We start from the raw sequence: 14,652 nt of genomic DNA, 5'->3' as shown, positions 1-14,652 counted from the left end.
TGTTTTTGGCCCCGCTCACCCCTACAGCGTGCTCTTGCTCTCCAACCTCCCAAAGTTTGAAGGTGCAACAGTATCTGAAGTCTTTCTGCGGACTATAATGTACTTCCGGTTTTACTTTAATATGTAAATAAGGTTCGTGCCATTTTACTTTTGCTTGTTTTAAACAAGCTTACCAAGTCTAAGTGACCCTTATGAGTCCCACAACAGGGAAATTTCACCTCTGCATTTAACCCATCCATAAAACGAAGCACCACAAACACACTAGTGAGCACACACACACACACACTAGGGGCAGTGAGAACACTTGCCCGGAGCGGTGGGCAGCCCTATCCACAGCGCCTAGGGAGCAGTTGGAGGTTAGGTGTCTTGCTCAAGGACACCTCAGTCACGTACTGATGGCTCTGGGGATCGAACCGGTGACCTTCCAGTCACAGGGCTGGTTCCCTAATCTAAAGCCCACAACTGCCCCCAATGCAATCTGACGCAAGTTTATGAAGATAAGCATGTATTCGTGGAAATGCTTGGTGACTAGCGCTGTTAGCACCGATAGCCTAGCAGCTCCAGTTCTAGACCAAACATGTGGCTGATGGATTGCAGCTGGTGCGAGTGGAAACCCATGCAGGTTTGATTTGGTTTAGTATGTATTTATGGAAAATATTTCACGACTTGTAGTGTTTGGTAGCAACATTAGCATCATAGCTCTGATGCTGGTTGGTTAGTGTAGTGGTTAACACCTTTGCCTTCTACGCTGTAGACTGGGGTTCAATCCCCGACCAGGGCAAGCACCCTACACTATACCAATAAGGGTCCTTGGGCAAGACTCCTAAAACCACCTTGGCCTACCTGTGTAAAATGATCAAATTGTAAGTCGTTCTGGATAAGAGTGTCAGCCAAATGCCATAAATGATGCACAAATACAGAAGCACAATTTGGACACCGAACATGCCTCAGCTGGTCGACTACATCTGGGGCACGTGTATTTTTTTCTGATAGGAGACCACTCCTAAAGTAAATGTAGAATTTCTAATGAACTTCTCAGGGCCTTCCGAGGCATTACGTGCTTTCGCAAGCGTTGACCTCTGTTTCTTCCAGTCTAGAGCCACATTTTGTTTCCCACCTGTCTTCTGACATACCACGCCTCCTGTGCTGGGATTGGCCAATGGCTTATACAGGTTACAGTGCACCAGCGAAAAGTTGACTAACCTATTTCTAAAGACAATTATGCGACACATTCAATTAGACTCCTCCTGTTTATGAACTGCTAGCCAATCCGATCACATGAGGCGGAAACTACTAGCCAATCCCAGCGCACTAAACTGGAAATGACCACCCAATCCTAGAAAAGAAGGCTGCAAACTACCAGCCAATTCTATCGCGGAACGCGGGAAACTACTAACCAATCCCAGCGCACGGAGGCGGGGTTTGTCGGAATACGGGTGGGGGGAAAAGCCCAGCGCTGACTGCAATCCCCGCATGCGTTTGTCTCATAGTTCAGCGCCAAGTCCCAGAGATACTGGAGCTGATGGACAGTCAGTTTCGCACCTTATCCGGGGGAGAGCACTTCACTTTAAGTGGCCTGACAACACTTCGACTTAATGATGTGCTCTGCGGTCTGAAAGCGCTCCGCTGTCGAATTCCGTCTGCTTGATGCCATTAAATTGAACTGCTTGTGGTAGATAACGCGAGGCTGCGCGCGCGTCCGCCGGAGATCGTAAATTCTACACGAGAAAAAACATAGAGGACTGGCTGGTTCCTCAGCTCGCGCTCTCCGCCACACAAACACACACACACACACCCACACACACACACACAGACACACATATAAATAGATATATATACACACACACACACACACACACATACACACACACACTCGCAGTCCTCACGCGCTCGGAAGTTTCGTGGAATAATCAGGAGCGTTCGTCCTAGAGGATTTAGGTTTGGGCTAAAATCGCTCTGTTTGGGCATTTGGACGCAGGAAGGGTCGTTTTTGCCCCGAGAGGATCTGATTTCAGTCCTCGTTCTCGGAGTACTTCAAGTTGTGGAAGTTTTTGTGCGCAGCGACGGGGGAGAACATGGGCATAGCCAGCTGCCTTGCTCTGCCTTGGAAATGCCTGGTTGTGGTGGCTCTAAGACTGCTGTTCCTTGTGCCCGCAGGAGTGCCAGCGCGAAGCGGGGATTCGTATTTAAAGGACAACATCACTGTCAGACAAGGGGACAGTGCCGTCTTGAAGTAAGTGCCTTTCCATCCGTATTTGTGCGCAGTACTGCTGCTGGGTGCGCGTCGAGCGCTCCCCTCGGCTCCCTCCATTTCACACGCGCTGGTCCAGAGCGGAGGAGTCCTCCTTCTCACCTCCTTCTCACATCACTGGGGTCACTGTGGTGTGGTGGTCTGCTGTTACGAAAGACGCCTGTTTAGAAAGCTGTTGTGGGCTTTATGGTGCTGCGCCTCGAGTTTGTGTTTGTTGGATTGTCTTTAGTTTAATAATCTTCAATGTTCATAATCAATTCGCTGTGAACTGCGCGAATAAATAAGCGCGTCATCATTAACTCAAGTGACGTTTAGACAGTTTGCCATTTATTCTCTCTCTCTCTCTCTCTCTCTCTCTCTCTCTCTCTCTCTCTCTCTCTCTCTCTCTCTCTCTCTCTGTGTCTCTCTGTCTCTCTCTCTTTCTCTCTATCTCTCTCTCTCTTTCTCTCTATCTCTCTCTCTCTCTCTCTCTCTCTCTCTCTATCTCTCTCTTTCCCTATCTCTCTCTCTATCTCTCTCTATCTCTCTCTCTCTCTCTCTCTCTCTCTCTCTCTTTCTTTCTTTCTTTCTTTCTTTCTTTCTCTCTCTCTCTCTTTCTTTCCCTCTCTCTCTCTCTCTCTCTCTCTCTCTCTCTCTCTCTCTCTCTCTCTCTCTCTCTGTCAGGTTTTGACTGCCAGATTTTGACTGTCTTACTCTGCACTCATGTGGGTTTCTCTCTTTTTTATTTCTCCCTATTTCCCCTCACTCTCTATCTCTGCCTCTATGTCTCTCACTCTCTTTCTCTCTCTGTCCCTCATTTTTCTCTCCATTCCTCTTATTGTCTCTCTCTTTCTCTTTTCTCTCCTTTGTTTCTCTCTCTCTCTCTCTTACTCTGTCATTTTTCTCTCTTTTGCTCTGTGTCTCACATTCTACTTTCCTCTCTCTCTCTTAATCTGCTTATTCACTCTCGCTCCATTTCTTTTTCTCTGTCTCACATTTTCCCCACTCTCTCTTCTTCTGCCTCTGTCTCTCTGTCTGTCAGTTTGTCTTTCTCACTCCTTCATTCCCCCCTCTCTCTCGATCTCTCTATCTTAATTTCTCTCTTTCTCCCTTTTCTTTTTTCTATCTCTCCTTCAGTGTCTCGTCTCTCCCTCTCTGCCTCTCTGTCTAACACACACACAACCACAAATTACACTCACACTGTTTTTAACACACACACAAACACAAATTACTCCACACTAACACACACACAAATTACACTCACCCTATTTTTAACACACACACACACGTGTTGGTACACACAAGTATGCTGCGAGCTCCATCATCTCCTCTGGCTCTGCCTGCTCTAATGGCATCCTAGCATCCTGCTCTCATCCTTTCTCCATGGCTGTGGGAAACAGAGTAAAGTACATCTTCTATCATCGGCGAGCGTGCTGGCGTGCTGTAGCCCTGAGCGTGGTGCCAGCCACAGCATGCCTCCTTCTGTGCCCCCCACCAAACACACGCACTCACTGTAAAGAAAACGTGCCATTTAGTTCCGAACAAAGCTGCCAAAAGCCACTGCTGGGTCAGGCGAGAGCGCTCGAGGTCCCTCTGTTTTCCCATATAAGAGATGATCCATTAGCATTTATTTAATATAACGAGTTATTCATATTAATGCCTTTTGGGGTTTTTGGCCAGGATTCACACAATAAACAAAGAGGCTTTTCTTAATAGGCGTTCTTGTGTACAAGTGTTTGTCAGTACAGTCGGGTTTTATGTTTATACAGTGAAGTACTGCAGCACAGAGCTGTAGTCTTCTTGTTTGGCTTTTGTCCTTCTGTTATTGCGTGTGAGTGAAAGAAATGAATTGAGGTTACACTGCTTGAATTTCACAGCTGAGACCGGCTGATTAATAGAAGCTGCACTGTGCACCAAACCAAAGTCTGTATCGACTGTAAGGATCTGTGTACCATGAAAGTAGATGCATAAGAATGAACTAAATGTCTTAGAAAGTGTCGTTTCCATCACTGGTTCATCTGTTCCTTGATTTTTACAGTAACTTGCTTTTAAATGCATTGAACTGTCAGCTTGTTTGCAATTTTTTGTGACTGGTTCTCAAACCTTCTGCTGTTAGTACCAGACAGTGCTCAAATCCTGCCCAGTTGAAAGCACATTATTGCTGTTATATTTGATAACCAGCTGGTTTTGAGTTTATGGCCCAATTTAGTGCTGAAGTACTTTAATGTGCTTTTAATGACTTCCTAATATTAAACGTATATGTTATCCACTGCAGGGCATTTTGTCATGTCACCAGTTAATGGGTCAGCCAGGACTTTTTGCTGCCCAATACATGGTCCTACTTGTCCTCTGATAGTGATTCCACAGGGAGCCTTTACCGAGATTCACTCAGCTCCTCTCTTAATCAAATAATCAGATAATTTCGGCCATAATAGGGTCTCTTACAAAGTTAAACATTTTTTGGTGGGGGTAGTCACACTGCACCACTTTATGTCACTAGATGCTTATTTGCATCCTCCAATGGTGCCACAGTAGTCTCTAGCTGCAATTTTCTGGTGTAAAGACCAAGAAACCCTGATGATGTATCTTAAATTTCTGATGATGTATCTTAAAAGTAGGAGGAACCTTGGATTTTTGGAGAAGGCCTGTTTTTGAAGTCTTTTTGTTAGTTGGCGAAGGCAAAAGGAACAGCTGGCGTTACAGCTAACCAATAGTGGACAGTAGCTAAGTAAATGTAATTAGTTTCTGTAATTAAGTCGTTTTTTCGTGTACCTGTACTGAAGTTTTTCCATTTTAGGCGACTTTTTACTTTCACTCCACTTCATTTGAAAGTCAAATATCTCACTTTTTACTCCGCTACATTATGCAAAATCTGTACTTCATCCAGCTCTGCAGCTAATATTCCAACTTTACTAGGAATCCAAATATTTCATTGCAGCTATATAGATGTCCTCTACAGATTATCATTAAAATGAAGAGAATGGATTAGTCAAATAGGGGTTTGTCTCTTTGTCTCTTTTGTCATACAATTCATGCTAAATAGAGGTAGCATTACTGTTTTCTTTACAGAGTTGTTTGGCAGTTGAGATTGAATTCATTAGCTTATAGATCAGTGGCTCCAGCAATTACAACTGCTTGGCACCACAGGGCTTCCCACCGGCTGTATGATGTGTTTGATATTGTAGAGGTCACCAATCTTATCCCCAAATGGCCAGTGTGGCTGCAGGTTTTCATGTCCACCAAGCAGGACCACACCTCACATGACGAATCAGTTGTTTAAAGACAAACCAACTGCTTAAGCGAGTGGAATCAGGTGTGCTTCTGCTTGTTAGGTATGAAAACCTGCAGCCACGCTGGTTCTTTGTAGATAAGCAATGCATGCTGGGTATTGTAGTGGGAGAACATCGATGAACAGAAACATGAATATGACATACGGTCATGAGTTCATGTCAAACTGATGAAGCTGAGGGATGCAGTGCTGTGCTAAATAGCAACGAGCATATAAACCTCTAGTTTTGAACTAGAATGCACCTAGAATGACTGAAATAATTGGAAAAAAAAGAAAGAAATCAAAACACACACAGGAAAAATTTTCCCAGATGGATCCAATTATCACTCTACTAATTTAAAAAGGGTGTCTGCAGAGTGGATTAAAGGTGCAATGTTTAAGATTAAGGGGAATCTTTCAGCAGAAATATAAAATAGCAGTGGTGTCAAACTCAACCACTAAACGGGCCACATTAAAACATCTGAACAGATCCAGGACCAGCTGTCTTATTTTTTTAGTTGTTACTTCACATTTTGCCATGAGCCAAATGGGCCATGTTTATCCAAAGCACGCCAATACTAAAACACTTATTGGAAAATAATACCAAATAAATGTAATTGTTTTAATTGTTTAAATTGTCTGAAGTAGGTTTTAAAAAAACTGCCGACTTGCTTGAACTAAACATCGGGCATCTTTTGTTTGTGTGTGTGTGTAACTGCTCATTGTTGTTGGGGAAAGGGGGTCCGAATGCACACTATGTTGCAGTGCATGCTGGGAACTGTAGTGTAGCTCAGATTGAAAAGGTCTAATATTAGAAAATTAAAATAATTTTGCTGGCTAAAGAGGATTGTGCCACGGGCTTGACTGTTTGACACATGGGTAATATAGTATACAAAACCATGTTTTTATTAGTGTATAATTTCCTGTAACTTGTAGAATGAGCCCTTCATATCTACTTAAGGAGTGGGTCGTCTTCCAACAGAGGCCACCTCCATGTTTCTACAGAAGCCCACAATGGACAAACCATGAAAATGGCTCTACAGGGTGCCTTTGACGTTTTTTTAGTGGCAGCTTGAATTTGGTGGCGCTATAGCACCAGTTAAAACACACAGAAAGACGAAGAGTCAGTGGTTGCTGCTGGTGCTGCCTAACCGTTTTGTGAGCTTGAGGACCCAAATTTTGACAAATGGAGGATCATACTTAGCACAAAGAAGCGTAAACATGACGGCCACCGTAGGTTCTACCTCATGCTTGGATAGGGAGGGGTGAGGGAGGGTTGCAATCTGATTTCCTCAGCACTAGATGCCACGAACCCCGCGACCCTGACGGAGAAGCGGCTTAGAAAGTGGATGGATGGATGGATGGATGGATAGGTAGATGCCACGAAGTCTTACACATCGCACCTTTAAAGCCGTGTGTATTATACCACTACATTGAAAACACAGTACTGAACCCTTGATGTGATGTGGTTAAAGACTGTCTTGCATCACTTTTGACTAATATAATTTCTGTTTATTAGAACATTTAAATGGTTCATCCAGACAACCAAAGAACATCTGCCATTGGTCAGAAGGCTCACAGTAAAACATTCAGTGATTGGTTAGAGGCTGATTTGCATATTCAATCTCAACAAAACAAACAGAATCCCATCTGCTTCACTAAATCATGCCCATCGTGTAGTAACAGTCACTTCAGCAGCACTGAATAAACACTTGATTTGATGCACAGCAGTGAGATCAACACAAATGTGCTGCTTGACTTTTGACTTCAAAATCTTAAGTCTTCATGCCACATTACATTCAGTGCGTGCAAGCACTTAAGTGACTCTCCGAATCTCATTTTTTACTCCTTGTTCCACTTGAGACCCTCCCTCTCGAGAATTAAATGTGTCATACCATCTGTCAGCCCAGAGAGTTGCTCTTTGTGCCCCTCAAGTGGACCTTAATTCTCACTTTGATAGGCCCCATGTGACAGTGGGCTTCGCTCCTTTTCCTGATTTCATAGCTGACTTTAGCAGCTGTAATTTTTTAAGTTTATCCAACCCTACACAGCCACCTGTCCATGGGCCCAATGTGGAGTGCCATATGCTGGGTTTTTAAATTAATTAAAAACTAACTGTCACCTTGAATTTTTTTTGGGAAAGCAAGGAATGTAAATAGACATGTTCCCATACTGAGTGCAGGCCGAAGGAACTGAGTGAGAAATATGATGTCAAAGGCCACGTAGAAGCATATTGTGTCGAAATGTTGGTTACTTGCAGAGAAAAGTGTCTATAACAGCCAACTTAGTGTTTGCTAAAATTGATCTTAGTATCACAAATCATTTAAAGACAGTGGAATGTAATGATCTGCTAGTCTGTGCTAAGTAAGTCCTACAGCTCTGATGTAGCTTGTTTGGATCAGACTGTTTTGGTCAGTTTTCCTCACCCATGAATCACAGGGATTTGTGACCAAAATGTTTTAAGTTTATAAATATTTAAAAGAGTTATTCATGTGTTTTATACTCAACAGTAAACTATAAATGAAATTCTAGGTTGGCCTGAATTTATATGCAAATTTGCAAAAAGATCCATGACCTGAGATATGCAAAAGTTCCCGGTCAGACCCGGTCAGACTGCATGTTGTGTTGATTTTCTGAACGAGACTAAATTAACACATTCTCTACAGGAAACACACTTAAATGCGACATTTTCTGCTAATTTTAATACGTAATTTTATTTATTTGCTGAGTTTATCACTTTGGAAAAAACTTGCACAGGCCATAGGGTTTTTTATTCTCTTAGAAACTAGGGGTAGGAATCTTTAGGCACCTCACAATTCGATTTGATTATAATTCAGAGGCTGCAGTGGGATTATAAAATGACTATCGATGCATCTTGATACATTTTTTGATCTATACAGGATTTCTTTTTGTCACTGTGGGAGGACTTGGTACTTTTAATGCAAAGGATTTGTAATGATCCATAATGAATTTACTTCCAATATCTTTTATTAATAAAACAAGTGGAAGTGATGTGGCAAGTGAACTAAAAGGCTCTCATTCACTGCTCTTGTTTGTCTGTGATCAAACGTGCTGCTACGGTGACCTAAAATCCTGTGGCAGGTCGCTGTGTCAGTAAAATCTCTTCGAGACAGGACGTGTGCAACATAGTGTGAAAGCCATGTTTCTCAATGACTGAGAAGGTCACATATCAACGTAGTCTTGCCTGGCTAGTAGCGAATGAAAAGACAGGCATAGATTTAAGACGAACATTTGGAGACGAATGGACTTATTCACATTCCACCTTAAATGGTGCCGCATTTACATTTGATGTCTCAGTCAAAACTTAAGGTGGAACTGGAAAATTAAAACAAGAAATTCTGGTAAATAATAAGCTGAGGAAAAGTGTCCTGGCATAGGTGGGAGGAAAGTAGCTATAGCTAAAGTTTAAAGCAGAGCAAAGTAAGTCTGTGTTTTTGTTTATAGTTTTTTGTCTATACCAGGACATCAGCATTTACTGAGACATACTGGGCTTTAAATGTTGTGGCTCCCAAGGTGGCTTGTTTTTGTAGAAAGGACAAAATGGCTCTTCTTAAAATTTGGGTTGTGATGGCTGACCTGACCTAGCTTTTAATGCAGAGAGTGCTGGTCGGATTTCTGGCTCATCCAGTTGTTTTTGTTGTGTCCCCACAGACTGTCAACATGCGCGTTTTGCGTTCCGTCAACGTTGCGTTATAAATGAAAAATTTTGAAAATCAATTTTTGACATTTGTGAACTGATTTGGAATTGTTCACTTCCGCATCGCGATGCATCTAAGAATCGATTTTTCCTTCCACCCCTACTAGAAATTCAACAAAACATAATGTCCAATGACCAGCTTTTGCATATGACTGTATTTACTTCAAGTGTGCTCCTGAGAGATATGTGTCTGTGTTAATTTTTTGTATTATTTATTTATTTATTTTTTAAATATTTATAAGATTGTATACAAGATTACATACAAGATATTCCACCTGCATAAGTAGAAAGTAGAGAGAAAATAAGAGAAAAAACAAGAGTTTCTGAAACAGGAGTTGAAAAAGTTATTAGCAGATACAAAGAAAATTAGACCTATATGATTATGAAAATTGTCAAATGAGCAGCTTTCATCTCTGAGAGAGAGGAGAAAATCAAGCTGCTTCAGATCTGAAAACATCCACGGGTGTTTCTGTCCATCCTTCCACTGTGAGAAGACGACTCAGCGCGATGGGTCTGAAAGGATGTGTAGCTGTAAGGAAGCTGTCTGAGAAAAGGAAGAGAGAAGAAAATGACCAAAATTTGCAAATCAAACAAAGAAGCTGCCGGTGTTCTCAGAACAATGGACTGACCACCCCAGACTTAAGCATTATTGAATTTTTCGAACACTTGGATTGTGGGAAGTAGAACCTTTAATCAGCTTCTAAGACTGAACTTTGGAGGAGTGGAAAGATATTACTGCATATTTCTATAAGAAGCTGTGATAAAGGTAAAGGACACACTATTTTTGGTCAGTGTTTGATTTCTGTTTGTTTTGTTTTTTTTGTCGAGACAGACAAATAAATAACTGTACTTAACGGATGTTTTGACTGGAAATGAAATAATTGAAGGATAGTCTCTCACTTTCGTTTCTGACTCAATGGAAAAATGAGATTAAAAGGTTTAAAATGACACCGAAAGGACCCTTGCACACTATTCTAAATGTTAACCGGACAGAAGCTGCTATACGATATTTCTGCTAACATTAAGCCAAAGCCAGACGTTTTAAGCCGTGAGGTTTTTTCCTTTAAATTCCTGCTATTTCATAACCATGACTAAGGTTTTCAGTGACTTTTAGTTCGACCAGTGTCAAAAGAAATGGTCAGTGGAGAGAAATCAATTGAAATTTCACAATATATTCTCTGAATCCCTCAATTTCAGCTTTTAGAGGTGAAGGAGGATAGAAAGGCAACTCGACACAAATTATTACCGCAGTTGGGCTGCTTGTTCAGTGTGTAGGCTTGTAGCATAAGTGAAAGACCTTTTGGGGGGCTTTTTGAGGGTGGCTTTAGAGCCTACAAGAAAAGCTATAGTGAAAACTGGAGGTCAGCAACATCTTATGATATAATTATGATATAATATAAATTAATATATATATATATAATAATATATAATATATAAATTAATATATGTTTTTTTGTTATTAATAAGATATGCCCACTAAGCCGCTTCTCCTTCTGGGTCGCGGGGGGTGCTGGAGCCTATCTCAGCGGACATTCGGGCGGAAGGCAGGATACACCCTGGACAGGTCACCAGTCCATCGCAGGGCAGACACACATTCGCTCACACAGTCACACCTAGGGGCAATTTACCATGTCCATTAGGCCTGACTGCACGTCTTTGGACTGTGGGAGTCAACCGGAGAACCTGGAGGAAACCCAGGCAGATACAGGCAGAACATGCAAATTCCACACAGAAAGGATCCTGGTCACCCGGCCGGGGAAACAAACCCAGGCCCTTCTTGCTGTGAGGCGACAGCACTACCCACCACGTCACCGTGCCACCTCCACCTCCACCTAACGTAGAGGTCTTTAATTAAAATTCAATAAGGTCCAGTTAAAGAAAATTTCCTCAAGCATATGTCCGGAACATCATAATGTCTAACTTGCATTATGATTTAGTGCCATATACTGAATACTGAAGTAATATTTATATCAACATCTTATACAGTCCACAACTGAATGTCGAATCAAATAATGTGCAATTCAGTCATATTTCGACAATATTTGTAAATTTTATCTTTTAGAACATGCCATGTAAAACAATCTGGCTCACTTTCTTATCTGACTGCTGTTTCTTGCCTCGTCCCTCCCCTGTGTGTGCGTCACTCATTCGAGTCTCAGTGGTTATCGTAATGCACAGATCTGATTGGCTGAGTAGTGTCACGTGTAATATTTACAACGCATGCGATTGGTCTGTGAGTTTCCTGGGCCACTACAGCCATATCTTAAATGCTAGAAAAGTTAGGCTGATTAAAATAAGACCACTCTGTCAAATGAAATAATTCTCCTTAGTTGTCGGTTATAGGCACAGGTCCGCATAGAATAGCATCTGGGTCCAGAGTCGGAGTGCGGTCTGTCTATTAGTGACCTCTGACCTAAAGGGTACAACAGTTAAATTCTGGCACCTGTACAAGCTGTAGCTTTAAACCGGAACGGAACATTTGACTTAGAGGCTGGCGAATAGGAAGCCGACTTCAGCCTCGATTAAAGATGAACATCAGCCCGTTTGGTTCCTTGGGAAGGGAATGAAAGTGCCTGCAATCTGGAACAGTACATCCCTGCACATTGGCTGCCATTTTCATTGCTGTTGCACCATTGTTGTCATTTTATTCTTCACAATACATACTCGGCTAGACTGTGGGTGTATGTACATTTTGGGGTTGTAAATATTAATGAGCCAAGGCTGCTTTGTAACATTTTAGGAATTTGTAATTCCTGTTTTACTGCCCTCTTTTGCAAATGTGAGATTTGCATTTGAAGGAGACAAAAGTGCCGTCGGTTCCGTATACCAAACTCTCCGTATTCAGCTATGCCAAGGTATATACAGTTTTCCATTCTATGGCACCTTTAATGTTTGGTATAGCATCGTACTGTTATGAACAGTTTCTGAGCATAATCTGTATATAAATGCAAATGAATAAACCAGTAGGTTATGAAGGTTCGTTGCATTTGTTGAGAAATAATGGTCTGCTACATAACAATAATTCAGAAAATGAATAGGACTCATTTCCAGTCTGTTTCAAATGCTTGTGTTAATTTTATTAATTTAGTCTTAATTTGATGACAGGTGTCCATGTAGTCACAAATTATGCACACACCAAGGGAACTAGATAATTGATGTTGGTCTTAAAAAAAGCACCAGTCTCTGAGATCTCTCTCTCTCTCTCTCTCTCTCTCTCTCTCTCTCTCTCTCTCGAGATTAAAATAGGCTCTTACTGTGCAAAAGAAAAATAAAGAAACTCATAATATTTCCATGTGGTCAATTTCATTACATTCATTTTTAAGTGTGGTATGTTAGTGATGAGCCTTCTGCCCGAAGACTGCTGGGATAGGCTCCAGCACCCCAACCGTGACCCTGACGGAGAAGCGACTTAGAAAATGGATGGATGGATGGATGGATGGATGGATGGATGTTAGTGATGAACTCAGTTGCAGGCAGCGAGATGTTGGATGTAGAACTGTTATGTTTTCATACATTTGGCCATAAAAAAATGCTTAAACACGACATGTGCGTCTTTCCCTTTTGGGCAAATCAGGGAGACATGCCCTTTTATCCCCTTCCAGTTCAATTTATTTGCGTAGCATTTATTACAGTAGACACTATCACAAAGCAGCTTTATAGAAATGCAGGTCTGGTGCCCTCAGAGTAAGCTGAGGGTGACAATGGCAGGAAAAAGCTCTCTAAGTGCACCACATACATGATATTTGAAGTCACATATCGTCATGTTAGCTGGGATAAAGGTTACTGGATCAATGTTTTTGCCCTCCAATTTGATCGGGACAGTGTATCAGATGACACCACTTAATTCCAATGTACTTCTATAGGTATCACAGCCACACAATGCATATAAGATATCCTATGCAGCCAATAAAATGTTTAGTATGTGCATAAGTTGACATGCTAAGCTGATATTTGTTTTTTAAATTATATTTGAAATGAACTTTATAGTGCATTAAATAGTGATCCAGTTAGGCTTCAGCCGATTGACGATATAATTGGGAATCGCTGAAAGGAGCAAGTTTACAAGTTTTGCAATCTTGTTTTCTTTGACTTCAGTCCTCTTCTGGTGTCTGGCTTCAGAACAATCTTCAGAACAGTCTACAGCTTTTTTTTTTTAACGTGGTCATGCATGCTGAACAGACGAAGCCGTGCTGAAGCATTCCAAGCATGGAACATCTTTTCTCATGAAATATGAGAGTTTGCTTAATTTAATGATGCAATCATTTTATTAAAGCTTTTAAATAGGCCTGTAAAAAGGTGTGACTTTACCAAACAAAGCGTATCTAATGGCTTTCTGACTTCTTTGTGATGTTACTGCATTATTTGCTGTGCTTAAACGGGTTGCTTGAGTAAGGCAGCTGCAAATCTCCTCAGACTGAAAGTTAACAGCTGCTTCTCGGGCAATATTTGCAGAACCTTTGGCGAATACACACTGAAAACACTCATGTCTTGATATGTGCACTGTGGTATACACTCTGAGCTGTTTTTGGACGGCTTATGTCAAAAAGCCATTTTGTACACTGTGAAGTCATATTTGTTGAACATGTTTGAGGATTCTGATGTTTTTGTTTTGAATGTGCTGTTAAACACTTGTTTTAACTCAGAATGGGGGGGCAGTATAATAGTTTATTATTAAAAAATTTTACAATATGCTTTTCTGAGAATATTGTGGGTCTTATCTTTACTCCCATTTTATTACATGTAAAGGGAACATAATTATGTCTGTTTAAATGGATTTTGTGCAGTGTGTATATATTCTATAGTTTTATTATTATGTATTATTAATAAATCTCAGGAAAAAGTATAAACATCTTGATGTATATTGTGTATCATAAGCATGTTTTGAAGTATTGTGATATAATATTTTTGCCATATCTCCCAGCGCTAACTGAGAAACAGTGCATGGCATGGCCAAGGGTAAAGCAGAATTTTTCTGTGATATTTTAATTGTTAATAAGTCCTTGATCCTTGAGTACAAATGTTACAGGAGTGTATAGGAGGCGTCTACATAACAAGCAGTTAAATACACTTGAAGTGTAGCTATGACCTCACAGTTTACCTGACCATGAAACGCAGGTAACTCAAAATGCTGGAAATCTCAGAAATGGTTGTGTCTTTTTTTTTGTATCTAGTTTCTAGGCTGATAACAATAACCGGCAATTAAAGTTGTTGTGATTGATTCCACTTTTTTCCACATTCCACACTAGGATCCATGCTGTTGCTCTGATTTCATAACCTTGTTACTTTTTTTGTACTTTTATGTTTTTATCCCACTTGAAAATCTCAGCTGCTCTTTTTATTTCAATGATGAATTGCCCAACAGAAAGAGAAACCACTGTTCTAGATGTTCGAACAAGCATACTTATGCGCTCACGAATGCTAAAGCTGACTAGTTAG

At 41.1% G+C, this 14,652-nt stretch overlaps 1 protein-coding gene across 2 annotated transcripts in view; it reads left to right on the top strand.

Annotated features, from left to right (window-relative positions):
- Positions 1–14,652, top strand: part of opcml (opioid binding protein/cell adhesion molecule-like) — a 354,110-nt gene that overhangs the window by 171,337 nt on the left and 168,121 nt on the right. Inside the window, exon 4 of one of the 2 annotated variants that reach the window (XM_037547481.1) lies at positions 2,158–2,233. In XM_037547481.1, the coding sequence (XP_037403378.1) occupies positions 2,158–2,233 (76 nt within the window). Of the gene's footprint in view, positions 1–1,465; positions 2,234–14,652 lie in introns of those variants that run through there. The other variant, XM_017691333.2, reaches the window with a different exon arrangement.

The sequence above is a fragment of the Pygocentrus nattereri genome, chromosome 18 (assembly GCF_015220715.1).
Source record: "Pygocentrus nattereri isolate fPygNat1 chromosome 18, fPygNat1.pri, whole genome shotgun sequence".
Classification (NCBI taxonomy): Eukaryota; Metazoa; Chordata; class Actinopteri; order Characiformes; family Serrasalmidae; genus Pygocentrus; species Pygocentrus nattereri.
The sequence above is the reverse complement of the archived record's forward strand: the minus strand, read 5'-3'. Positions and strand labels throughout refer to the sequence as shown.